Source organism: Psammomys obesus, unplaced genomic scaffold (genome assembly GCF_907164565.1).
Source record: "Psammomys obesus unplaced genomic scaffold, mPsaObe1.curated_primary_1811, whole genome shotgun sequence".
In the NCBI taxonomy this organism is placed as follows: Eukaryota; Metazoa; Chordata; class Mammalia; order Rodentia; family Muridae; genus Psammomys; species Psammomys obesus.
In genome coordinates this window covers 22,786,209-22,813,874 of record NW_026596134.1, presented here as the reverse complement: position 1 = coordinate 22,813,874, position 27,666 = coordinate 22,786,209, and the positions used below count along the sequence as shown (strand labels likewise).

At 41.5% G+C, this 27,666-nt stretch overlaps 3 protein-coding genes and 1 non-coding gene across 5 annotated transcripts in view; 1 reads left to right on the top strand and 3 right to left on the bottom strand.

The window, feature by feature from the left end:
- Positions 1-19,154, bottom strand: Alkbh1 (alkB homolog 1, histone H2A dioxygenase). Its single transcript, XM_055592794.1, has 6 exons — positions 18,843-19,154; positions 15,514-15,622; positions 13,021-13,183; positions 7,509-7,599; positions 4,313-4,506; positions 1-2,701 (listed from the first exon to the last, which is right to left on the bottom strand). The coding sequence occupies exons 1-6, from the start codon at positions 19,152-19,154 to the stop codon at positions 2,272-2,274; spliced, it is 1,299 nt and encodes a 432-aa protein (XP_055448769.1). The 3' UTR covers positions 1-2,271.
- Positions 11,551-11,685, bottom strand: LOC129666254 (small nucleolar RNA SNORA58). Its single transcript, XR_008718540.1, has one exon. It is a non-coding gene; the product is annotated as a small nucleolar RNA SNORA58 (small nucleolar RNA).
- Slirp (SRA stem-loop interacting RNA binding protein) lies at positions 19,129-26,089 on the top strand. The gene is made up of 4 exons (XM_055592795.1): positions 19,129-19,225; positions 23,487-23,545; positions 25,367-25,474; positions 25,993-26,089. Exons 1-4 carry the CDS (start codon positions 19,129-19,131, stop codon positions 26,044-26,046), a joined length of 318 nt encoding a protein of 105 aa, XP_055448770.1. The 3' UTR covers positions 26,047-26,089.
- The window catches only part of Snw1 (SNW domain containing 1), a 26,700-nt gene continuing 25,116 nt past the window's right edge, over positions 26,083-27,666 (bottom strand). The window contains exons 13-14 of one of the 2 annotated variants that reach the window (XM_055592793.1): positions 26,823-26,986; positions 26,083-26,742 (exon numbers count right to left, since the gene is read on the bottom strand). In XM_055592793.1, coding sequence (XP_055448768.1) covers positions 26,544-26,742; positions 26,823-26,986 — 363 coding nt within the window. In that variant the 3' untranslated portion in view covers positions 26,083-26,543. Of the gene's footprint in view, positions 26,987-27,666 lie in introns of both variants that reach the window. The other variant, XM_055592792.1, reaches the window with a different exon arrangement.

Below are 27,666 nucleotides of genomic sequence, written 5' to 3'. Positions count from 1 at the left end.
TTTTTATTTTTTAAAAAATAAGTATGGATTTTTAATATTTTTATTGTAAATTTTAGTACAAGGGAGCACAAAAGCATTCACATTCACTGAAGCTTCTTTTTTAGAAATATGTAAATAGAAACATCAGAGAAGAAATACATACAGGCAAGACATAAACTTTAAATAATTTAGGAATATGTAACATTCTTACAAAACTTTACTCTGCATAGTTAATGATCAGGCTTTCTCTTCATTATGATAAATATTTATTTTTCAACAAAAAATTTCCCAAATGTTTTCTCATAACTTTTGAAGACTCAATTCTCAGAAGTGAAATTTACTGAGAACACACATCTGAAAACATTTAGAAAGTGCCCATTCTAAATGGTATCAGAAGAAAAAAGGACACAACCTGGGACCCACAATGCAAATACCCCAAGGCCAGTACTTTCCCTCCTTCACAGGACAGCTGAGTATTACAGTGACAGTGCCCATACTTACTGTCTGTGCATTGACACCATACCAATTACACTATGCTGCATTTCAATTTTATCCACTGGTAACTGACAAGTTTAAAAACACTACTTCCCATTGTTCTTTCCTTGGTGTCAGGCTTGTTGCTGGTGCCCTTTCTTCAGAGGTTTCTTAGGTTAGACTTGCTGTCAAGGTGCAGATCGTATCTTCCAGGCTCTGTGGCAACTTTCTAACCGTACATTCACTTATTTTTTAAACTCAACTGAAGAGACTTGTTCCCAAAGTCTTTCAAATACACACAAATATATTTTTATTTTGTATTTGACTGTTTGCCTCAGGTATGTGTCAATGTGTGCCTGCGGACAGGAGGCCAGAATACCCTGTTGGCATCCCTGGAGTTACATACAAATGGTTATGAGATGCCATATGAGGACTGGGAACTGAACCAAGGTTCTCTGCATGAGCAATAAATGCTCTAAACTTTTGAGTCATCTCTCCAGCTGCTCCCTCAATAAGTTCATTCTGGATGTTGCAACTTCATAGAATTTTTATGTCTTATAACCCCTCCCTACAACCCACAGCCTCTTAGAAACGGCTTGCAAACAGCAAAGAAACTGAAGCTGGGTTGCCATTTGCTGACCTGTAACTTACTTGAGCATGCTCCTTCAGGAGCTTGGGATGGAGACACGTTCCTGCTCTTGGCTAGCCTGTTTCCATTTGCTCCTAAACTCAAGGCAATGCTAATACCTGAAGAGTCTGTTTTAATGATACTGATAAACTTTGCTGGCTTTACCAAATGACAGCTTCCTGGTTTCAGGTGGGTCACATTTAATGAACATCAATGAAAACTTACTGCAGAGTGGCTTCCACCAAGTCTCAGCCTACCAAACTAACAGGCACACCCATTTTCTAGAAAGAAGTACCAAACTCCCCTTTAATACCAAAATTTCCCCATGGAGATGACATATTTTTGACATCAGAAAAACAGCAGCAACTGGACTGTCAAGGTACATTCTTCCTGTGACAGCACAAAACTTGGGGAGAAACAGCCAGAGGCTTCAATACCATGAGGAAAAAGCAAATCTCTGATACCCTCACCCTCAAAGACAGATACAGGTCTTTAATTTACAGTCATGTAAGTTTATTCATGGAGGAAACAGTTAACACTTTAGCCCATTAAAACAAACTAAAAAGCCACTCGAGTCTGGAAACCTAGGATGACCTTGAACTTCTGATTCTTTCCCTTGGAGTGCTGGGCAAAGGGTGTGCACCACACCTGACTTATGTGGCACTGGTGCTGAAGCCAGAGCTTGGTGCACTGTAGGCATGTGCTCCACCAATCAAGTGACAATTCCCGCTCCTAGGGGACACTTTAATTCCACTGTTTTCATGTGCTTAAGAGTCCTCTGTGAGAGAAGAGGAGCTCAAAGAGTTTGGTGAGTAGGAGTTAGGAACTCTGGTGGCTGGCTCACAGATCATATATTGCTGAGAGGAAGACACTTGATTTCCTACTAACAAACTCAGAGGTATTGACTCACCACAGACATATGAACTCACTTCTTCCCCCTCAGAGACAACAGCAGAGGCCAAGAAGTTTGTGTGGATCATTATGCCAACATGGTCTGACCAACACAAGTTCCCTTTCCTTACAAGAAAACACTTCTCTGAGTAAACTATAATCAGTCTACTCTCCATGATGTGCCGAAAGTCAGCAGTGTGATGGATGACTTCTTTCCCGCCTCTGTGTGTGACTTGTCTCAGGGCTAGAATGCATGGCAACAGAAGCCCGTCTGAGTAAGAGAACCCAGCCCCTAAGTCTTAGCTGTCAGAACTTAACCGCACCCGTTTTACTGGGCTACTCTGGTCATCCAGATGACATAAACCATCTGCACTAGTGTCTCTTTTTGTCTCCTCTATGGGTTCTAAAGGAAAGTCCTGGCCTGTGGCCAGAACCTGTCGAACAGTCATATTAACTCGAGCAGTTTTCAAGTAGGTAGCACACACTTGCCAGTCCTCCACAGAACAGGGCTCAAGCAGTGAATCGCTAGGTAGGAGAGCTGGGAGAGGAGTCTCCAGGCAGCGAGGCAGGCATTCCCCATCAGGATGTGGAAGGACTCGAGGGACTGCATGATTTAACAGGCGGCTGAACCCCGACATCACCATGATGTCACCACTGTGCATAAACATGGCTGTTGGGGCCTCATCTCTCTTGAGGCCACCCAGGAGAAAGATGGCAGACTGTCCAAAGCTACAAACAGAAAAGTAAAAAAACTGAAGTTTCTGTTAATGGTTATACGTGTGAAAGTCACTGGCTACCGCATTCTTTTGTCATTCCAGACTGACTGTTTCCAGGTTCTCACATGTGTGGAGATCAGAGAACAACTCACAGGAGTCAGTTATTTCTGCTCCATGGCCCTCAGTGGTTAACTCAGGTTGTGAGTAGCCTGAGCCACCTCGTGATTCTTACTTCCTTCTGATCTCTGTGCACATCTGTGAAGACCAGAAGTTAATGCTGATGCCTTCCACGTAATTTTTTTAAAATGTGTATGGGTGTTTTGCTTACATTTGTCTGTATATGTGTGTCCTAGTGTCCTCAGAAACAGACAGGGGACTGGACTGCCTAGGGCTGGAGTTACAGGCAGCTGTGAGCTACCACATGGGTGCTGAGCATCAAACTTCAGGGATCTAGAAGAGCAGCAAGTGCTTTTGACCACTATACCATCCCTCTAGCTCTGCATCCTTTAATTTTATACTTGATCATTTCTGCATGTGTATCTAATAGGTGTGTGCATGTGCTACAGAGCACACATGGTCTTCAGAGGACATTTAGGAGTTCTCTCCTCCTACTGTGGGATCTGGGCAACAAATTCAGGCCATCAGGCTTGTTGGGGAAAGTGCTTCTGTCCACTGAGCCATCTTGTTGACCTCATCTTATTATTTCCTTTTAAAAATTAGATTCATTCATTCATTTTCTCTGTGGCTATGTTCACGCCATAGTGCATGTGTGAACAGTTGGGATAACTGCTAAAGGAATGATTCTCTCATCTTGTAGGTCCCGAGACTGAATTTAGGTCAAGCTTGCAGCAAATGCTTTTATCTGATAATCTGATAAGCCATCTCACAGGCCTCACCTTACTGTTTGTTTGTTTTTTGAGACAGGACATCACACTGACTCTGGAACCCTGGGAACCACTGTCTTGTCATCCCCCCGCCCCTAGCACTGGATTACAGGCATGTGCTGCTTACACATGCCTAGATCTTTACATGGGTTCTGGGGGCCTGAACACAGGTCGGTCTGCATGCTTGTGCAGCAAGTGACTTTACCAACAGAGCCATCTCCTCAGCCCAAGTCATCACTTTAAAACTATTCTGGCTTGTGTTTCCAAGTGACCAACCTATGATCTACTCGCCGCCATACATTATTATGACAGCCCACAGACCTCCTGCAAAATAAAATGTGACGCAGCAGATATGCAAAGCAAAAACTGAACATCAACATTATGTTTTATAGATGCATCTTTTCTTTTAAAATGTCAGAATTTCAATAAAATCATTTGTGCCATTTACTATGTTTATAATCCCTTTATTTTCAAGACTGTTAATGAAAGGTCTTTTTCTTGTTGAGATTCTGCATATTCTTTGCATATACTAAACTTTTGTTTAGGGGAGCAAAGAAATTGAACTACCCAGGCTTCATGTTTCCAAAACAGCTCATTCACCTGCTTTATACCTTCTAACTTGTTTACTACACACGGCAGTGACAATAACTCTTAGTATAAAACACAAATCTTCTAATTTTAGCTTTAAAATGCCTTAGGAAAAAAAAAATTAAACAATGAACAATCTGAAATTAAGTTACCTGAAGGATAGCAGGGGTTTGGAGTGGTCTAGTTCAGATCGGTCCACATGGATCCCCAGTGTGGAGTCTAGGCGGTAGTAATTCAGGATACCTGCTTCTGCTTGGAAACCCTGAAATCCACAGGCAGCGGCGACTTGCTCTGAGAGGAAAGCCAGGTCAGAAGGGAAAGGTGTATAATGATCTGCTGAGTATTTCTTTGGTAAAAGTAGAGAAAATAGGAGAAATAAACAATGATCTCAGAACACAGGAAATCGTGGTATATAATCCTTTAACTCACACTACTATTAGCACAGGTGCCTATCTATTGAGCTTCCCACCCCATTTCTTTCTTGAGATAAGTTCTTGCAATGTAGCCCTGGATGGCCTGGAACCTGCTAATATACACTAGGCCAGTCTTCAACTTACAGTGATTCTTCTGCCTTTGCCTCCTAAGTGCCAGGCAAATAAGGATGTATACAACGCCTAGCTGAGTATCTACCCACTCTTGAGGCATACAGAGATCTAATAATAAACCATTCGAGCTACTGAGCACTTACTCATTGCATGGCAGGTACCATGCAGTGCTAAATTACAAAAAGTCACAATTATGTTGTATACATAGAAGCAACTTTTCTTAGGATTCTAGTATACCTGAATCCTAAGCACGATAGCACTCTTAAATTAAAGGCACCTCAGGACTGTCATGATCAAGAGAGCCTAAACAAACAAGACAATCAATATAAAATAGCACCATAAATGAAAGGTGTTAGTTAAAAACTAAGGAAATCTGGGCCAGACACAGTGGCGCAAGCCTGTAATTCCAGCACTCAGGGAGGTGAACCAGGCGGACTGCTATGAGCTCAAGGCCAGCCTGGTCTACAAATTGAGCCCAGGACAGCCAAGGCTACACAGAGAAACCATATCAACAACAACAAAGAGCTCTAAAAAAAACAAAAAACAAAAAACAAAAAACACAAAACACACAACAAACAAACCCCCAAGGAAATCTAGAAGAATCTTCCCTCTTTGGTGGAAGATGCTCAAAACAATTGGGCTCAGCATCTCAAATTTTTGTAGAGGCCAAAGTTTTATATATTAATTAAACACAACAATGTGTTTCATTGTGACATTTCCTGAAATATCTATCATGTATTTTTGATCATATTCACACCTTAAAACCCTCTTGTCTGACCTTCCATCCCCTCTCTCTTCTACTTTCATGGCTTAAAAAAAAATTATTTTTGTGACACACTGTTTTCCAGCAGGGTCACCTGTAGGCACACTGGTACCTTACCAGTGGTTACGACTTAAGGTCATGTCTCTTCCCTTCCCTGCAACCACACAGCTCCACAGAGAGATGGGGTTCCGTGAGGTCTTCCTCCAAAAGGTGATTTTTGCTAAAAGAAAACCCAAAACTATGGCAAGCTTGTAACCTGGGTGGTTGCCACCTCTCTGGTCAATCTGATGAAATTATATGCTCAAAACATCTAGATTAAGTCTGACTTAAATCATGGTCAAGGTACAATCTTAAATTCGAAGTCTTTTTTTCAGCCATTAATCTACCTCCTTAACTTGCTTCTGTTAGCTCTCTCTCGTCAGGGTTTCTATGTATAGCCTTCTGTGCTGGACTCCCTTTGTAGACCAGGCTGGCCTTGAACTCAAGAGATCCACCTGCGTCTGCCTCCCTGAGTGCTGGGAGCTTCTGTTTTCAACACTTACTTTCAGTAAGTGAATGCTTCATAAGAACATAAGGCCTCTAGGAATTGTGCTTTCTGGACTGAGCACTTCTGCAGAGGACAGATGCTCCTTTGCCCTTACTTCTTCCTGTGCTAAGTTAGACTAAATCTATCAGAAAGCATTTTTTTTTTCCTTACAAATTTCATCTGGTGCAGTCTAGTTGGTGTAAAGCACAAAAGAACGGAGTGGGACAAACGGTTGGGTAAAGAAAAACCTATCTATGTGGATGGCCTTTCCTGTTTAGTTGGAACTTGTTTTCAATTTTTATTTTCTTGGTTTGAAAAAAATTCAACAGCAAATAAAGAAAGCTCCTACTTAATTACTTTTGGTTTGAGATAGGGTCTCTCTCTATACCCTTGGTTTCCTATTTAATAATTATTACTTTGTATTTTTGTTTAATGAGATAATTTCTCTGTTCAGTCCTTGTTGGCCTCTATATGGGATGCTGTGTATATGCTGTGTATAGTGATCCACCACCACTTGCCTGCGCAGAATTCAGAGATCTGTCTGCTTCTGTCTCCTCAGTGTTAGGTAATTAAAGGAGTGCACTATCACTGCCCCGCCCCACCCTATTTAATTCTTAAGATGGAAGGTGATGTCCCATAGTAAGGTGTCCCATACTGAGCTTCTGTCCTAGCGTCTTTACTGTCTTACTATCTTGATAAACTTTCCTCCCCATGTTCATTTTGCCTTTGTTTTTCTTTAAATATTCATGTAGTTATTGATAATTTTCACTAAGGAAAGAAAGGATAAGTTTGAGGTACATAGAAAAAAAATACATGTATTTTTTGGTTTTTGGAGACAGGGTTTCTGTGTAGCCCGGCTGTCCTGGAACTCACTGAGATCTACCTGCTTTTGCTTTCCAAGTGCTCGAATTGTGTGCCACCCCACGGCCTGGCTATAAAAATATTAAGAATGAATGAAAATAGAGTAAGCACTGACTGCCTTTTTGGTGTCATGATAGCTAACTGTTCAGAACAGTGAGGTACTGCTAGACAGACTTTACAGGCATCAGTCAATCAACTAATAAAACGAGTGTTTTGCCTGCACCTATGTCTGTGCCCACAGAGGCCAGAAGAGGGCATTAGAAACCTTGGAACTTAGGCTGGTCATACCATATGGGTGCTGGAAATTGAAGCTAGGTCCTCTGTAAAAGCCACAGATATTCTTAACCACTGAGCTATCGCTCTAGTTCCCAATTTAACTTGCTGAGACAGGGTCTTATTCCATAGCCCATACTGGCCTTGAATAGTACACCTCCTGTCTCAGCCTCCCAAGACTAGAGGTAGTGTGCTACCACTGCCAGCTCTCCAAGGGAGATGTAAAAAAGGCAATAAATCATAACCCCTCCTCTAAATGGTTCACTCAAGCTTCTGACAGCCTTTACTCTGGCAGTGGTATTTCAAGTTTGTGCAGGAACAAATCCAACTTAAAGTGCTCAAGTACCTATAAATGTGTAACAAATGAATAAAGCAAATACCTTACTGTCCCAGTTATAATGGTAGCCCAGAGTGACCCAGCGCAGCCTCTCCAGCAAACTTCGGGGCCTTCGTTTATTCATTTCTTTAGACCTGCAAAGAGTGTAAACAAGAGAAATTTAGTCATCTTAAATGGCAGCAACAATCCTTTCTACGGGCCCTTGAGTCTATGCATCTAGTCTAAGCTATTAGCCAAAACTTGATAAGGAGGCCAACATTAAGAGTACTAAGACCTGAATGGAGAATTTTTCTTTTTTAACTTTTTGAGTCAGTCTTATTATGTAGCCTGAGCTGGCCTAGAGCTTACTAAGTAGACTAGAATGGCTTCACACTCAAGCAATCTGCCTACCTCTGCTTCCTGAGTGCTGGCTTAAAGGTGTACACCACCATTCCTAGCTTGGAATAGACGTTCTGGCATCTAAACAAACTTCAAATCTTTATCCAATTACCAAAATAATTTTCAATGTTTCAGGAATGCATAGCCCTAATTACTGGTTTTCATAGCAGTAATTAATTTTTAATTTTAAACAAAAATATGGTATGCTCTCTGCCCACGATGCTTCTTCCAGGCATTAGCAAGAGGATGATGGATGGTCGGGCTGGCCACCCTCTCACCTGGTCAATGTGCTCACACAGCAGTTTGATGTTTTGTCACGGCTAAGTGCTTTATGTAAGTGTAGGCAGTTTTCTCAACAATCATGTTATAATACAATCGCCTTCAAGAGAACCCTATATAGAAATGAACTGGCCAGTTGTCCACTCTACAGTGGGTACTCTGGATCCCATAAGTAAGCATTGCATCTTCTTTTTTGCCTACACAAAACAGTGTTGTAGTTTTTTTTTTAAAAGATTTATTTATTTGTTATGTATTCAATGTTCTGTCTGCTTGTATACCTACATGTCAGAAGTGGGCACCAGATCTCATTACAGATGGTTGTGAGCCACCATGTGGTTGCTGAGATTGAACTCAGGACCTCTGGAAGAGCAGCCAGTGCTCTTAACCTATGAGTCATCTCTCCAGCCCAGCATACTGCCTTTAATCCCAGCACTCAGGAGGCAGAGGCAGGTGGAACTCTGATTTCAAGACCAGATCTGAGGTCTACAAAGCAAATTCCTGGGCAGCCAGGGCTATACAAAGAAACAGCTGGAAAAACCTCAGCATCCAGCTGCTAAGCTTTATTTATTTATTTATCTACTTATTTATTTAATTTTAAGGCATGGCAATTTTTTTCATAACTAGTTCCTCAGAGACCACAGCTTTCTTTCTCCTTCCTTTCCATTCTCTTTGCACTAAACCTGACATTTAAAATAAGCATTTTTTAGATTTATTAATTTTATGTGCATGCATGTTTTGTCTGCATGTATGCACCTGGAGTCCAGGTTGTTTGGAGAGGATGTCAAATACCCTGGAACTGGATTTATGGATGGCCATTAATCACCATGTAGGTTTTGCAAATTAAGCCTGGGTCCTTTGGAAGAATAGCAAGTGAGCCACCACTTCAGCCCAGTTCTGAACCTGATCTTTAATTCCTACTTCTAGAGCCATGTTCTTTCAGTATGATGTTTTCTAGCTTTCTCAACCCGAATCTCTTATCACAAGTGAACACTTGAGTGTTATCTTATTTAACATCCTTTTGCCTCACTTAATCTTCCAGCTCTACACCTTTGTGTACGCCATGTTCTCTGTTTTGCCCTTATCTTTTAAGGTAATGAGAAACATAGGCACAATCAAACGATGCAGGAAAATGTCATCTTTCCCTGTTCAAAACCTCTACAGGCCTCACAATACTCTAGCCAACCTCCTTCCTGGTTCCTAGGCTCATACCACACCCCATTACTCTTATAAACTTTTAAGGCTTTCTCCATTGAAGAACTTTCTTATATATTCAAACCACCCCTCTGCCTTGTTTTCTCCTGTTTTGTTTTCAATTATGTGCATGGGTATGTACACACGAGCATAGGTACCTTTGGAGGTCAGGTGTTAATCCTCCCTGGATCTTAGCTCTTATAGGCACACAATTTCAGATTTCTATGAAGGTACTGGGCATGGTGGCATACACCTTTAATATCTTAGCACTCAGATGGCAGATGCAGGAGGATCTCTGTGAGTTCCAGGCCACCCTGGTTTACATAGCAAACTAGAGGACTATATGGAAGGACACAGTATTAAAACACAAATTAAAAAACCATGATGGCTGGGCAGTGGTAGCGAATGCCTTTAGGGCAGAGGCAAGCAGATCTCTTCGCTCCAGGTCGGTCTGGTCTACAATAGTAAGTTCCAATACAGCCAAGGCTACACAAAGAAACTGTCTCGAAAGACCAACAGACCGACCGACCGACCGACCGACCAACCAACCAAAAACCCATGATGGTGTCATGCAAGAAAGGATTTGACTAGTCCTTTGCTCTGGTTCTAGGAAGGAAATTCTTTTTCTTGTTCTTGGTCCTGAGGCTAAACCTTAAAAGCCCCATGCATGTTAGATGCTGTCACTGAGCTACATCTACTCCAAGCCCTCAGAATTTCCTGATAGCAGTTCCACTGTTAATCACGGTAAGCCCCTGAATCACACCTGGGTTTATGCTAACTACGGAATGATGCATTCAGGATGCTGGCTGGTAATCCCATAAAATTCAATCATGTGAGTAGAGGGGTGAAATTTTGAGCTAAGTGGTATTATTGTACCTCCAGAATGGGTATGACCTTAAGATTGAATTCAATCACATGGCTAATGCCTTGTGTCATTTCCAAGTTGTCCACTTTGCTTTTATCTGACAGTGTTTTTCAGTGAAACACTAGGCTTCCCGATGAGACCAGCAAATGAGTCCCAGGGATTTGTCTGTCTCTACTTTTCTAGCCCTTGGGATTGCAAGTGAGTACTACCACACCTTTTTTAGAAAATGTGGGTACAGGGGTTTGAATTTTGATCCTCAAGCTTGTGTGGCAAACACTTTACCAACTAAGTTCTCTCACCAGTTCCTAACTTCCTTTATTGAGACAGGGTTTCTCTCTGTCCTGGAACTCATCAAGCATGTTGGCTAAGCATTGCACTCCAGAAACTTACATCTCTGAGAATTTGCTCACCAGTGCTGAGACTACAAATAGACAAGGCTATGTCTGGCCCTTTGAAAAAAGAGTAAAACAAATCACATGGATTCTGGGGAACTGAACCTAGGTCCCTGTTCTTATAAGTAAAATACTTTACCCATGGAGTCACCTCTCCAGCATATACAACTATGGTTTAATCAGTGGTTATTATACAATAAAATGCACAACAAATTCTGGACACTAAAATCTGGAGCTCCCTAGCCATTAAAGGGCAGTATGGTCTGATTTGATATCGAAGAGCACTCACAGGCTACTACACCTGTCTTACTGTGTCTGGAGTTAGTGAAACTGGAAGCATAATGTTTTCCTGAGTTCCAGGGCTGTTCTAGTGGATTACTGATCATGAAGAGGTCATGAAATATCCCTGAATCTATAATCAGTGGTCATTAAGAATGAGCGGTCTAGAGAGTCCTCTAACCTGGTGTCTTAAGAGGTTGTACTAACTCTGTGTAGCTTCATCAGAACTGAGCTATAGCTAGGAACTGTGAGAAGAATGATACAGCTTCTACATTCTAAGTCAAAAGCATTTGGAAGTGGGGCAGAAAGCAGATAGTTGGGAGGCTTCTTTAGCACCCTATAGAAAACATAGGGATTGAGTGGCTTGGACTAATGTAGTCTCCCAAGCTCTAGATTGCTGAACACTGTACAATTAGGTCCTACTCCACTCACCACGCCCCTTTCCTGTTTTACCTAACTTACCTGGAAGCCTTTATTATAAATTATTCCAACCTTGCCATGTAAGCAAGCATTCTCATGAAAATCTGTAAACTCTAAACTAGTATTTGCCACTAAATCTTTTTAAATGTTTTTATTCTTCACTTTTACAAAAATAATAGAAGACAGGAACTGTTTTTTGTTTTCCTTTTTAGAACTGAAAAAAAGAATCAGGTTAAATTACCATCACTTTCCAGCATGAGAACAGTAGGAAGTTGGAAACAGAATGTTGGAGTACTGCAATTCACCCAGCTACTGATTAAGCTGGTTAGAACTTGCATGAACTCCAATTACTCTTGCATACGCTGTCCCCCTTGCCTGGCCACAGGCAGAGTCAAGCAAGGTCTACGGATATGCCTAGGAAATGTTTCCTATCTTCCTTTGAATCTCTAATATTCATACATACATTGTGCTCCTATCTCACAAAAATATACTGTTTTAAATAGCACATCTCTGCTTATGCTGATTAACACTTCTAGCAAGACTTTTAACTTTTTTATTTATTGCAATCTATTCACTTTGTAGACCTCTCCCTCATCTCAATACCCCTCCCCCAGTCCACTGATAGGGGAGGTCCTCCTCCCCTTCCATCTGACTCTAGACTATCAGGTCTCATCAGGACTGGCTGCACTGTCTTCCTCTGTGGCCTGGTAACACTGCTCTCCCCCTGCCCCCAAGGGTTGGTGATCAAAGAGCCAGACACTGATTTCATGTCAGACAGCCCCTGCTCCTCTTACTAGGGAACCCACTTGGAGACTGAGCTGCTATGGGCTACATCTGTACAGGGGTTCTAGGTTATTTCCATGAATGGTCCTTGGTTGGGAGTATCAGTCTCAGAAAAGACCCCTGTGCCCAGAGTTTTTATGATTCTGTTGCTCTCCTTGTAGAGCTCTTGTCCCCTCCAGGTCTTTCATCTCCCCCTTCTTTCATAAGATTCCCTGCCTAGCCAGACCTTTTACTATTCTGAATGGCAAATCCCTAACCATATCGAAGATAGTTGAAATAGTCACAGAGAAGGAAAAAAAATAGAGTAATTGATATATTAAAAAATATATCACTTTTCTTTTCTTGGATACTTTCATCCTGCCTGGAAGAATTTTCTCCTAGCGTTTTCCTAACCATCATTGTAACATTTTCTCAGCATTGTAATTACTCCTATAGATAATTGTTTTGACGGATCACTCAGCTTTAAGTATGAAAAGAGTGTCCTATTAATTAAGTGCTGTATCTCCATACCTAGCACCATGCCTAATATCCAACTGATTTCTCCAAGGAGCATTCATGGAATGAATGCTGAAACATTTGAGATCTAAACACTAGTTCTTTCATGAACAACAACTGACCCATCACAAAAGAGCCAGCATGAGCAATTCCATGTGAAACAGAAGAAAAGTGCTACCAGTGATAATTTTTCCTACAGGTCTTTAAAAGGAACACACTACAAAAAATGTCGGAAGCAGAATAAAAAGAATCATGTGATAATGAATGTGGGTGAACTCAGTTTCTAAGCTATGGTAAGAATCTTTAATATAATGTCAGAGTATCTGTGCAAATGTTCTCGGGGAAAGAACAGTGCAATAAAAAACTAGGAGGAAAAACCCAACCCAACCCCCAACATAACCACTTTCACAGTACTTGTCTGAAATAGTTTCTTTTAGGATCTATGAGAACCTTCCTCTGACTGTAGAACTCACCTTAGGAACTCTTTACTCTGTTCCCACAGACCTTGGGTCTCTTCTTTAGTCATGTGCTTGTCCAGGTTACACACATTAGGTTTCTGAGAGTACAATTTAAGGCACTGTTTTACCCAGTGCCGCTGGCATCCCGGGAGGAATGGGTTTGGGATAAAAATAAATCCTATTTAAAAAAGAAAGATAGGGGTGGGAGAGAATAAATTTGAAATTGTTTCACATTCTTTTTTTTTAAAATTTATTTATTTATTGTTTATGCAGTATTCTGCCTGCATGTACACCTGCATGCCAGAAGAGGGCACCAGATCTCATTAAAGATGGTTGCGAGCCATCATGTGGTTCCTGGGAATTGAACTCGGCCTCTGGAAGAACAGACAGTGTGCTCTTAACCACTAAGCCATCTCTCTAGCCCCCTTTCTTCATATTCTTATATCCACTCCCACCATTCTACCTGGCTTTTCTTTTGTGTGTGTTTTGTAATGGTGACTGAACTAAGACCTTGTACATGATCAGCAAACACTGTACCACTGAGTATAAGCTTCTTCTATGCATCAAAATTCTGCCTGTCTAAACTTGCATTGTTTTGGGGTTCTGGCACCCACAACTTCCAAATCAGTTATTTTTGTTGCTGTTTTTTTGGTTTTAGAGACAAGATGTTGTTATTGTAGTTGAACTGATTTGTCCCATTTCTTATTGTGCTTGCTCTGAGGCAGGGTCTTGCTATATAGCCTGGGCTGACCTTGTACTTTGTCAGGCACTAACTAGAGCACTTTACACATATATTCAAACTAAACCATTGTAAAATTTTAAAATATTTATTTTTAGTAACATGCGTATGTATCTATCAGTGGCGTCACAGCTAGTTCTGAGCCGAGGTAGGTTCTGAACATAGGTTCTCTGAAGGGTAATATGCACTCTTAACCACTGAGTTATTTCTCGAGCCAACTTCATCCTAATCTTATGGTGGGCCCTATTTTTATACACATTTTATGCCTGAAGAAATTGAGGACAAGGGAAATAAAGAGAATTGTCTTAGGTCAGCCAGTACACAGAAGACCCAGGTATGAGTCCAAACAAATGGGAAGCAGAACCATGTCTTAACCACCACTCCATTGCCTCTCATCCTTTGTGCAAAACCTTTTTTAAAATGTCTGATGACTGCTGTCACATTTGCCATCAGTCTTTTCTTCCCCAGACCCAATTTCCTCATACTTACTCCAGGAAAAACAGGTTTCAGTACACACAAGTTCCTTCAGAATAAGTAGGATGCAGAAGTAAACATAATCTTCTGATCACCCTAAAAGTAGTTTTCAACACCATATATTATACTTTTATTCAATGCAGCTTACAATGGCTGTGAAAGCCAAAGAAATTCTCCAAGGACACAAAGAAGTAACAACCCAAGTGATATGGCTTAAATTGTATTACAAAGCCTGAAAAATCAGATACACCACTCTGACGAGACAAAACCAAAGGGGACCTGATAACCTTGTACTTTGTATAATCTATATAGCATGAAGAAGGCCCAGACCAATAGACAATCATAACCTTGAAAATAGGAGCTAAGAGTTAGAAGTTTAAGAGCAGTTTCCAGGAACTGGAGAGCTAGGCCTCAATTCGGTGTACATATATACATGTAGGCAAAACAGTCATATGCATAGACATTGTGGGGTTCGAGACATGGCTTAGCAGTTATGAGTATATACTGTTCCTGCAGAAAGCTGGGGTTTGATTCCCAGGATCCACGTCAGGTGACTCTTTTGTCTGTAACTCCAGCTCCAGTGATCTGACATCCTCTTCTGCCCTCTAAGGGCAACTGCACTCATGTGCAGGTAACCCTTCTCCCCATACATAATGAACAAATTTTGGGCCTGAGAGATAGATGGCCCAACAGTTAAGAGCACTTGCTGCCCTTCTAGAAGACCCAGTTTTTGTTCCAAATACCCACAAGGCAGCTCATAACCATCTAACTCCTGTGCCAAGGGACCTGACACCTTCTTCTGACTTCTGACATACACATGGTATACAGACATAGATGCAGGAAAAACACTATACAAAAAAATTAGACAAATGCACCTTTAAGAAAATCAATAAAATATTCTAAATTATTGAGTCTATTAGAGCCTTTGAGCTTAATATATACACATATATATGCATATTTATTTGTTTATTTTTTTTTTAAGTATTCAGACGTGGCAGCCACAACTTGTAAGTTGGTACGCTACTTGCAAATGTGATTGGAATAACAATTATCAGTTAATTATTCCATTACTTAAAACTCTGGCAGAGTTGAGATTCAGATTTAGGGCAGAGTTCAAAGTCTGTCTTTCATTTTTTTCATTTAATTTGTTATGACACTTCTGAGTTACTCCAGTCTTTGGTAGCATTAAACAGACACCTCAGAAGGCACAAACAGGATATGCTCCAGGGTATTCACATTCTTCCTATGAAATCACAAATGACTGAGTAATTTCACTTTCTCTGAGGTGCACGTACCTGGATAGCCTTCAAGTCCATAGGCCTGCCACTTGCTCACAGGCTGAAGCCCTGCCCTACAGGCATCATGCTCACTCACTGAGGACACATTCAGATGAAATCTGACTACCTGGAAAGAGAGACTTAAGTTAGGGGAAAGCTACCTCAAGGGTCAATCCTGGGAAGCCGAGACATCCAAAGACATTTCTGCTATGGGCTCTTACTATTAGCCCTCTTCCTACTTGACCTATGGCCACTGTTTCCTCATCTAACAAATACTATTTTATAAAAAAACTGAGCCAAGCAGTAGTAAGACTTAAATTAAGCTAGACTGGTTTTGGCTTTCTACTTTGGTGGGTATTTCAAGACAGGATATGTCTGTGTAGCTCCAGCTGTCCAGGACTTGATTTGTAGACCAGGCTGGCCTTGAATTCACAAAGATCTGCCTGTCTCTGCCTCTCAAGTGCTGGGATGTCAGGCATGTGCCACTGCACCTGGTTTGGCTTTTATTTTTAAGACTTACTCATTTTACGAGTATGAATGTGCACCAGTTACATGCCTGGTGCCTGTGGAGGTCAGAAGAAAGTACAGGATTCCCTGGCACCAGAGTTACAGATGGTCACGAGCTGCCATGCAGGTGCCGGGAACTGAACCTAGGTCCTTTAGAAGAGCGTGAGTGCTCTTAATGCTGAGTCACCTTGCCAGTCCCTAATTTTGACTTTCGAGACAACCTTTTCCTATGAGAACACACTTTACTAATTTCTTGAGAGGATTCATGAAAAGTGTTTGCTATCTGGGGGTATCTCAGGACACAATGCTATTTGGTCTGGTTACTGTTAAAACACTGCTTCTAAAGCATTTTGTTATCGTTAGCAAAAAATATCAGTAAAATATCAAGTAGGAGTAGGTTGAGAAAATGGAGAGTTCTCTAGCCACAAAGAAAAATTATTTCCATGAAACAATAAGGGTCCCATTTGTTGAAAGTGTTACCCTTTGATGAGATACTAATGCTAGAACTTTGCTTTTCTTACTAAAAAAAGAAATAAGCATTAGGAGCTCATGGAATTTTCTTTACACATAGGGAATTTTTTTAGATGAGTCATTACAATAGTTAAGAAACCCAACAGGTAGCCAGGCTTGGTGGCACACACCTTCAATCTCTGAATCTGGGAGGCCGAGGCAGATACATGTCTGTGATTTTAAGGCCAGCCTCGTTTACAAAGTGAGTTCCAGGACAGCCAGAGATACAAAGAAAAGCCCTATCTTTAAAAAAACTCAGTGTTGGCATATCAAGGGAACAAACAACAAAACCACTTCATTTTCCCATGAAAATAGAAGTAGCCTGCTTTAAAATACAACGAATGCCTGTTTTTTTGTTTTTGTTTTGAGACAGGGTTTCTCTGGCCTCAGAACTCAGAGATCGGCCCACCTCTGACTCCTAGGGTTAAAGGCGTGGACCCCAGCAGCCTGGCTTCCAATGTTTTTTGTGTGTTTTTCCCCCCCAAAGATTAATGACCTTTAAGAAAAATTGTTGTTGGTTTTTGGAGGTAGACCTCATTTCCTAGTCTTGGCTGTCCTGGAACTCAGAGATCTGCCTGCCTTTGTTTTAAGTTCTGGAATTAAAGGTGTGTGCCACATACCTGGCCTAAGAAATGAGCTTTTTGTTTTAATAACCTCCAAGTATGGAGATTTCCTGACAAAATAACAACAAACGACTGGTGTATAAGCAGGCTTCAAACAGCAACAACAAAATTCTCTTTGTTGCTGGGCAATCAAATCCAGTGCCTCGAATAGGCTAGGCAAGCTCTTGACTAGAGTTACATGCCAAGTCCACCAGTCTGTATAATAAAAGGGCTGTCTGAGACTTTGAGAGTCTTGATCACTTTAAGTTTCCAGTTATTTAGTTAAGAAAATACTTTGTCATTCCTTTTCCTTTCTGATTTCTCCCTTGCCAGACTGGCAGCCATCTTTTTCTCCACTGCTCTCATCTGATGTTTTGTGACAACAGCTTCTCTAAAATGCCACTTTTAATCTGCTCTGAGTTTGGAAAACTGAAAACCCAAGCTTTCATTTATGCAACATGTACTTTATTTTTGAGCACTGTGCAACAAAGCATACACTTTCAGGAGGCGCGCACTCATGCATTATGGCAAAACAGAGATGAATCAAGAGTGTCCCAACCTCTCTTCAGAGTCAAATGTTAGTCTCCGGGCACACATTTTCCACGTGTAATTCAGATGACTCTAAAACCATTTCTGCTAAAAGTTTCTAGACTTCAAATTTACTTTGTGCTTTTTAAGATTTTCTGTTGTGAACATTCCTGCACAATACTAAGGCCAAATAAGGGTTTACATAGTCTCCCCATTAAAATTTACTTCAAAGAAACCCTGGCATGGTGGTTCAGTGAGCTGCCAGCCTCAACCACAGAATGAGACTGTCTCAACAAGGCAAAGCTTTAAAACGTGTGACCAAGGTCAGGCAGCGATGGCAATCGCTTTTATCCCAGCACTAGGGAGGCAGAGGAAAGGGGATCTGTGAGTTCGAGGTTAGCCCGGTCTCAGCGCGAGCTCCAGAAGAGGCAGGCCTACTCAGAAACCCTGTCTTGAAAACCCACAAATATTTAAAAATGTGAGTAAGGATAGTATACATACACACCACAACCCCCTCCCCCCCGCCTTGTTCTCTTTCTTAGGGAGAAGCAAAATTAGGGTTATGGACGTCGTTTAGATTTTCTTTTTTAAAAAAATTTATTTATTTAAAAACTTATTTTCTATGCATGAGTGTTTTGCCTATGGAGGTCAGGAGAGGGTGCCTGAACCTCTGGAACTGGAGTACAGACAGCTGTGAGCTGCCACGTGGATACTGGGAACAAAACCCAGGTCTTCTGGAACACCAGTAAGTGCAGACCCATCTCTCCAGGGTACTAGATTCTTTTAGAGAAATGCTAATTTGACCTTTATTTTCACCTTGGGTAGAGCAGTCCAAAATTCTTCAAAGACCTTTTTCCTACGTCTCAGAGGGCAGGGCCGAGCCTTATTCGATGCCTGGTTTTATTTGAAGCTGTGGCGTCACCCTAACGTCCACGAAAACGTTACACACAATAACGTAGGGAACAACTAAATAAGTACGAGCAATTCCCAGGCTTTTTTAGCGGGTGGGTAGGGGGGAGCCAGGGCGCGGAGCTCGGGGGGAAAATGGCGGCCGGAAGAAAGCTGCGGCCCAGCGCTCTGGGGGCAGCACAGCTCGTCGCACAGGCCTAGCCGGGGCTCCCTCCATAACCGGCCCGGAGGCAGGAGACCTACGAGGACGGTAGGCGTGCGGAGCAGCACACACTACTACTCCCCTCGTACCTTGGGCACGCCGGGCTTCGGGACTCGGGCCACGTGAGCCTCTGAGAAGTCGATGACGCCTCCCAGGTCCGCCGTCCCCCGCCGGCTCTGCCGGTAGAAGCGGAAAAGTCTCCGGAAGGCGTCCTCTCCGGGCTCTGCCGCCAGCGTGGCCAATGAAGCCACCGCCGCCGCCATCTTACCCATCTCGAAGCTGCGAGCAGTCTGACCCGGAAACAGAACGCCAAGGTCCGGATCCCGCAGGTTCTTCCGGGTCACGACCCCAGTTCTTGAGTCATTCACTTTCAACATGGCAGTTTCCACCGTCCGGGCCATGATGGCCCTGCGTTCCAGTGCTGGTCGGCCTATTGCTTTTATCAGAAAAATTCCTTGGACTGCGGCGTCGAGTGAGTGATGGAGATGAGGAAGGGCCCAATTTCTTTGTTTACGTAACGCGCAAAACAAAAGTTCTCTGTAGAGAACTTAAAGCAGCATGGTCGATGGGTTAGGTCAGGTGGTTTGCTTTTTTTTTTTTTTTTTTTTTTTTCCTTTTAATGAAAGCGTTATGAATTTGCGCGTCATCCTTGCGCAGGGTCGTGCTTCTCCTTTTGCACCGAGCACCGGTGGTTTGCTCTTGAGTAAGCCACCGCGCAGAAAATTTTGCTTCCCGTTAACTGTTTAGGTAGATGATTTCCACCCCACCGTCCAACCCCTGTCCCAGCCTTTAGGGTGCGACTCGACGGTACCCAGCGATTTGTAATGATTTGGTGGAAAGATTTATTATTTGCTTTCTTGGACATTTACAACAGAAGGAGCTATTTTGACTTCTGGGGTGCTTGGCCTTAAAGTGGCAAGAATGTACGGGTGGAGAAGAGACAAAAGATTTTAATTTAGGTCAAAAATGAAAACTTGGACAAGGGAACTGGTAAAGGGGAGGGGGTCGGAATCACGTCGGTTTTCAAGATAAAATCCACAGCATTCGTGATGGTTTGAGGAGAAAGGTGTATATTCCAGATTCCTGGCATAGATGACCTTCGCTTTTAGAATTTAGGAGGAGGAAATTGACAGAAGATGAAGAGTAAAATTTCAGTATATGAGTTTGAGCTGCCTGTGAGGTGTCTGGCCAACATTTGTGCAGAGGTTGTAGGTTTTGGTTGAGAAATGGACTTTGAGGTCAGACTGCGTAGGTTAGAATTTCAAACTAGTCATTTTAATAATCGAGTAATCCAAATAACTGAAGTTAATATGGGAAAGATTCTCATAAGAGAACCCGTTTAATTTTCTAAAAAGTAGAATCAGTAATACCTCCCTCTAGAAATGGGGAGAGGAATAAATGAGTTTACATGTAAACTTGGTAGATTTATGCTAGAGCGTTAAGTACTCAAAAAGTGATAGTTATTTGTATGGCTGTTAAAATTGACATACGGGGAAGAAGAATAGTCTGGTGATAAAGGGTTGGTTATTTCTAAAATCACTCACCAACTTTGATTCTTATTAGCTGCAGTTTAGGCTTAAGATTTTTATTTCTATGTGTATGTCTGTGGATATGTGCAGGTGAATGAAGGTGCCCCAGGCAGTACAGAAGAGGGTGTTGGATCCACAAGAACTGGAATTACAGGCAGTTGTGAGCCCTCCTGACATGGGGGTCTGTAGATCTGAACTTGGGTCCTCTGTAAGAGCAGTATGTACTGTTAAAGGCTGAACCATCGCTCCAGGTTTTACTTTTTATTTCGAGTCAGGATCTCATACTATAGCTCACTGAGTGCCTGGTTTGTAAGTGAGACACCATGCCCAGCTAAATTAAGCAAATTTTTAAAATTTGCTCACCTAAACTTAAAATCCAAGCTCATTTTTGGGGGTGGGAGGGGGGAGTTAGTTATTCATGTATGTATCAGTCCCCTTAAAACTCTAGAATATAGTGATTTCTTAGTTTTTGTGGTTCAGATGTAGTAGTATGAGTGGAAATAGGGTCTGAGCCTCACCCTGGCAAATGTCAACTCCACCATAGTTCTCTCCCTTACATTCTGTTAAACTCTGTAGAGAGCCTGAGGATTTTCACCAGCAGCTAGTAGATTCAGATTTCCACACTACAATGGATGATGCGAAACCTTTAAAACTCTATGACATTGCAATAGTTTTTTTTCCTAGTTCATCTTTTTAACCTAGCAAATACTTAAATCGTGTCTATGCACTGCTTTTCGTGTGTACAGCACACTCTCCTGAAGTGATTTGATAAGAGGCTTACCTTCTAGAAGTGGTTTCTGTTGCCGTGACAGAACATCGGTCACAAACAGTTTAAAAGAAGAAATATTTTTTGTATGTTTTCAAGTCCAGTTTTATCCAGCCTTGTTTGGGTTTGTCTTGGCATAGTGTATCATATTTGGGGCAGAAGGTGTAAGAAGGCTGTTTACTTCAAGAGAGAATTAGTAAGAGGGGCTCCAGTGTTCCTTCAAGTGACCCTCCCATTGCTATAACATAGTTCCACTAGGTCCTATTTCCTAAAAGGTTCCTACCTCTAACGAAGCCTTTAGCATAGGAGCCAGTGAGGTGTATTAAAGATCGAAATTATAACATTGGAAGTGTTTTATAGAACTTTTACTCATTTTAACATGATGTTTGGTACTGTTTTGCCTAATTTCCAGTTATGTTCTATGAGTCTCTGACCTTGCCAATCATTAGGACCTTTCAGAAATGTAGCCTCTAGTTATTGAAGGATTATGTGATGTTGACTCATTCTTCATTGAGCTGCGATTGAAATGTTACCGTGCAACACACTGTAAGCATGGTTTTCCTGGTTCAGCTTGTAGTGTAGTGGTAGGGTGGAGACTTCTAAGCAAGAAGTACACAGTTGGGCCAGTGATGCTTAGATTATCTTGGAACTGTCATACTTTCTATTGCTGTGATTACATACCATGACTAAAGCATGGTAAAGGAGCAATTTATTGGGGGCTTACAGTTTTAGAAAGTGAGTCCATGACCATCATAGTGGAGAGCATGGATGCAGGCAGGTAGGCATAACCTTGGAATAGTATCTGAGTTCTCGTATCTTGCGACAACAACCATGAGGCAGAGAGAACAATTGGGAATTGTGTGGACTTTTGAAACTTCGATGCAAACCCCCTATAGAAAATTTTAATTCAGAACATGGCTAATCTGGTAAGAGATCATATCCGGAGACCTTCTAGGTTTGTGTGATCTGGCTGGAATACAGACACACCTTTAATCCCAGGAGATAGAGGCAAGCAGATCTCTGTGTTCAAGGCCAGCCCAGTATAGAGCAAGTTTCAGGTAAAGAAAAGCTTAGGTCCAGCACTCACGAGACAGCCATGCAGAGTTCTAGTCAGTACTGTCAGACAGTTCAGTTGAGGCAGTGCAGTGGAGTTGAATTCATGGCAGTTCAGTTAGTGGAATTCAGAGTCAGTTTTCACCAGGAGTGTTTTACAGAGAGAGGTTGAGAAGAGAATAAGCCAAACACGGGTAAAGACAGAATGAACCAAAGAATGAGAAGGAGCCAGAAGATTAGAACAGATTGCTAGAGTTAGTTTGAGGCCAAGCAGAGCAATTCAGTGAGAAACTGAGAGGAGTCATCTTGGAGAGGAGTTTGATCCAGAACAACTGAGTTGAAGTAGCCATCCAGAGTTCAGAAAGAGCTAGAAAGGGTGAGTTTGTTCAGCAGTAAATCTCAGAGGCTGAAAACATTCTAGGCCTAGATTAGATTGTATGGAGGCTCACAGCTTCCAGGACTAGGCCTAAGTTTGTAGACAGAAGCAGTAAGTCTCTGAGACAACATGGAAGCAGGCAAATAAGTTTATAACCCCCCAGTGACATATCTCCTTCTGCAAGGCCAAACTTCCTAATCCGTCCCAAACAGTTCCAGCCTCTGTGGACCAAGTATTCCAGTATATGAGCCCATAAGGCCATTATCATTCAAACTACAGGAACAATAGCAAGTAATATTAAAATGTAAACCTGCAAAATAGAACCACTGCAGAAGAGAAAGAAGCCATGTAGCTTTATGTTTTAAGATCATGTACTGTAAACATTTTAAGATCACACAGGAAGAGTGTTATAGTATGAATTCAATAAAATAATACTCACTCAGCTTGGAAAAAAAAACCCTTATAATTTAGGTCAGAGGATATGAGAATACTGGCATATGGAAGAGAACTCACATACACGAAAATGGGAATCCATGGGATAGGACAGAGAATTGACTCTGCTGCACTTGACAGTATCTAGGCCTGCAATAGGAAATAAGGCAGGAAGCATAGGTAGGACTGATGGAAGACCACTACGCCGAGATTTTGTTTGGAAACCTCTTATGTATCTGGCAGCACACTGGGCTGTAAAGATCTATGCCTACTGCTTAGAGGGATTGTATTAACACACACACAGTGGGCAGTTCCTGGTGTGGTGAAGTATCTGTTGAGGATGGCAGCTACAGCCAGTTCAGCAGTTTTTATGTCTGTTTCCTTCCCACCTCTACACTTGGTGCTTTACAACAGTCAGTCCTGTTGCTGCTTTTGGAATCTTTGGACTCAGGAAATTCAAAATAGTTCTTGTTTGTTAGAAGTTCAGGAACTCTGGAATCTTTCTGATTGTTATCTACAATCTAGAGAACGTAAGATACACGGACTTAATTTTAATATGCTTTCTCCCTTTTTACAGGTGAGCTGAGAGAACATTTTGCTCAGTTTGGCCATATAAAAAAGTGTACTGTACCTTTTGTGAGTATTAAAACAGTAACATAGAACTACTGGGCGGTGGGGTGGGAACATTATCTCTGTGGTACAGCATTTGCCTAGTATGTATGCGGCTCCAGTTTTAGCCTTAGTCAGACTGCCAGAAGGAAAAAAAAATATTATCTTTCATTCTTGGTTTCTTTTATCTTTTATTAATGGAGTGAAACACTCCCAAAATCTATTGATAAACTTGTGGGTGGTCCTGTATCAAAGTACAATTTATCACAAGTATTTATTCATTTTAATTAAAAATTGTTTTAGACAATGGTGGTGATGGTGCATGCTTTTAATTCTATCACTTGGGAGGCAGAGACAGGTGGAGTTGAGTTTGAGGCCAATCTGGTTTACAGGATGAGTTCCAGAACAGCCTGGGCTACAACAGAGAAACCTTGTCCTGAAAGAAAAAAAAAAACAACACCAAAAATACAAGCATAATTTCCCCCTTCCTGCTTCCAACTCCTTCCCTGTATCTATTGGTATTATAGTTCAGAGTTCACGTCTGGGTTAGACCATCAACGCCTTTATCCCATAGCAGCCTGCATAGTACTGCCTGGTACGATGAGATCCAGCTAGTAAAGAGCAATCTGCTAGCTCAGACAGGATGCCATGTAGCCTGGGCTGCTTCCCACTTGTTTAGCAGGGGATGATCTTAATCAGTGCTAACCTTGGCTGCTTTCCCAAATGCTGGGGTTACAGATGTGTGGTGCTATTATACTCAACTGTCATTTCCATTTTAACACATTTTTAATGCCTTGAATTTTGAGAATGGCCATATGAGCATTGGACTGGATTATTGTTGGGGTCACCAGAAGCTTTTCCTGCATTCAACATTAATAAAGCTACCTTTGAAGTATTAGAGTAATATCCAACAATTTGTTTTTTGGAACAGTGTATTTTGTAACTAATAGGGGCCAAATACACATCTTCATAGTGTCTTTTGTCAGAGGGTTGGAGGAGTGAGAGTCCCTCAAGGCACACTATAATCTCTTCTGTGCCAGATACTTAGGTCATAAGTGCTCTTCGTTTTCCACAAGTAGCAAAATGGTTTAACCCAAAGTTGTTAGTGAAGGCTTTACTTTTATTCTTGTTCTTCAGTGAAGGTGCTGGAGGGATGCATTTGCCGAAGAGCGCTGTGGTGAAGAACACTTGTTGCTCTTCCAAAGGATCTGAGTTTGAGTCCTAGCACCCACATGGGATGGCTCACAGCCACTCTAACTCCAGTTCCATGATATCTAATGGCCTCTTCTGGGCTCCACAATTACCCATATACATATGGCATTCAAATGCAACATCAAAACAAAGCATGTGATGACAGTGGTAGTGGTGATGAGGTTCATTTGTTTAAGAAGTGACAAGATACACCTAGGTTTGGGAGCTTTTTTAGTAAGTAGTACATTAGAAACAATTAAAAAAAAGAATATTTCAGTTAGAGTATTTCCTTTGACTAACATCATTAGTGGTTTGCTTCTTGGACTTTTGACTATATCAAATGCACTTGCAGAAAGCTGTTGGTATTTTCTCTGTTGCCAGTAGAAAAGCAGAGTAACACTAGGATTTAGTTTTGGGTAACCAGGTTACTGATACATATTGTCTGTGATCTGATTTTGGCAAATGAAGCCGGGTAGTGCAGGCCTGTAATCCCAGTACTTGGGGAGGCAGAGGCAGGCGATTCTGTGAGTTCGAGGCCAGCCTGGTCTACAAAGTGAGTTCAGCACAGCCAAGGCTACACAGAGAAACCCTGTTTCACTTATGGATGAATCACTGATGTTATGGTTAATCCTTTTCTATTGAATTTTCATTTTTTAGGACAAAGAGACTGGCTTTCACAAAGGCTTCGGTTGGGTTCACTTTTCTTCACAGGAAGAACTTCAGAATGCACTACAACACGAAAATCATATTATTGATGGGGTAAAGGCAAGTATTTCTGTCTGTTGTATGTTACATGTTGCTTTCTAAACAGTAGGTGGTAACCTATAAGACCCTTTAAAATTAAATTAAAAAGAGAAGACCCTTTTTAATTTTTGGTGCTATGATTGAATCTAGAGTGCCACACATGACAAGCACATGTTCTGCTGAGCTGCACGTGAAAGACCCTTTGGTTTAGCAGGGTCTATGTAACACAGAACAGCAGACACAGCAGTATATATAGGCGAACAGGCTGAAATCTTGGCTTTCTCACTAAGAAGTTTTAGTTGGTCAGGCTTGGTGCATATGCCTGTAAGCCCAGCATTTGGGGAAACAGGGGCAGGTGGATTTCTGTGAGTTCAAGGCCAGCCTGGTCTACAAAGCAATTCTAGGACAGGCAAGGCTACACAGAGAAACCCTGTCTTGAAAAACACTAGTATGAACCTCTAATCAAACAAGTAGATAAATTCTACTTTTAATATTTCTTCCAAAAAAACCTTTTCTTACAGTGTTTTTCCCCTCCACAGATCCATGTTCAAGCTCAGAAAACAAAGGTTTCTGATGAAGAGGAAGATTTATGATATGATTCATGTACTTCCCATTAAATAAACATAACAGACTTTTTCTAAATGGTTTTATTTGAAACAAAAGCACTAAGCAAGACCTTAGTTTCCCCACTGCAAGGTAAGACAGCACAACAGGGCAGACGTATTTGGTAGCATAGTTTCAGTATGTGGACATTATCCTACTCACTGTTTGGGGTAATTTTATTCATAAAGTTCTTACACAAAATATTACCCCTGGATCAGTAAGTGTCACACACAAGGAAGTGGTCTTAATTCTGTGTGGGGCAGTATTTAAGTGCTGCAAGATGGGAGAAGCACAAACATAACCCATTCTTTAAAAAAACTAATCCAAAGTATAATATTCAACCCCCCCAGTCTCCCGGAATAAAAAGTAGTGCTGGGATCTATCACCCAGATTTGGTTTTTATCCTGATCATTTACAAAGGGTTTCCCAGTGACTTGCATCATTAGGGCTGTGAGTAAGAGTTCATTTGCTTTGAAGAGATGCCTATCTATTCCTTCCTCCGTTTCTTGCCTTCATGTTCATGTTCCTTGGGGCGACTGCTATCAGAAGGTCTTTTAGAACCACCATGCTGTTTTGCTTCTTCCAAAAACTTGTCCAAACCAAAAGGATCTTCCTCAAACTGAACTGGTCCTTCTCGGCCTCTCTGTCTACGGTCTGAACCAGAAAACTCCTTATCAGGAACAAACCTAGGGGAAAAAAGAGAGAAGAGGTCATGAACCACTTTTGTTGTGCTGGGTCAGGAGCACAATCAAATGTGTTGTGGTACCTGTTGGTCTTTATCCTGGTTTCGAGGTCATCACCATACATATCCTTGTCTAGATTTTTACTGGGCCTGTAGATACTCTGAGCCATATCTTTACCACCTCTCCAGGCCTGATCATAGACATTGTAAATTTCATCTTCTCCACCTGCAAATCCACTGTCCATACCCTGTGGAGAAATGAATGACAACAAATAAAAATGAATACTTATCCAAAGCTGAATCTGAATACTTACAAGGAATTAACACTTCCATGTTTACAGCCAATTAAAAAAAAAAAAAAAAACAACCTCAACTGCAACATTTAAAAGATACATAATTTATTCATATACATTTGGGTTCTTACCTAGACACTTAAGATTAAATATAGATGATTAAAAAGTTTGATTAAGCCGAATGTGGTGGTATATGCCTTTAATCCCAGAGCTAGTGAGGCAAGCAGGTGGATCTTTGTAAGTCTGAGGTCAGCCTGGTCTAAATATCACGTTCCAGGACAGCCAGAGCTAAATAATAGACCTTGTTTCAAACAACAACAAAACTTTTGATTAACCAAAAAATAAAGGACACAGTGCCTGGTGTGGTGGCACACACCTTTAGTCCTAGCACTCAGGAGGCAAAGGCAAGTGGATCTCTGTGAGTACAAGACCAGTGTGGTTTACAAAGTGAATTGCAGGACAGCCAAGGGCTACACAGAAAAAAACAAAAAGAAAGCAAAACAATAGACACAAAGTTGGGTATGTAGAGAACGTTGGATGTATCTGGAAGGAGGGCATCTAATAAAATTCTCAAATTTTAAAAATTGACTACATGTCATCAAAACTAAAGGATTCTACTATAGATACTTGACAAT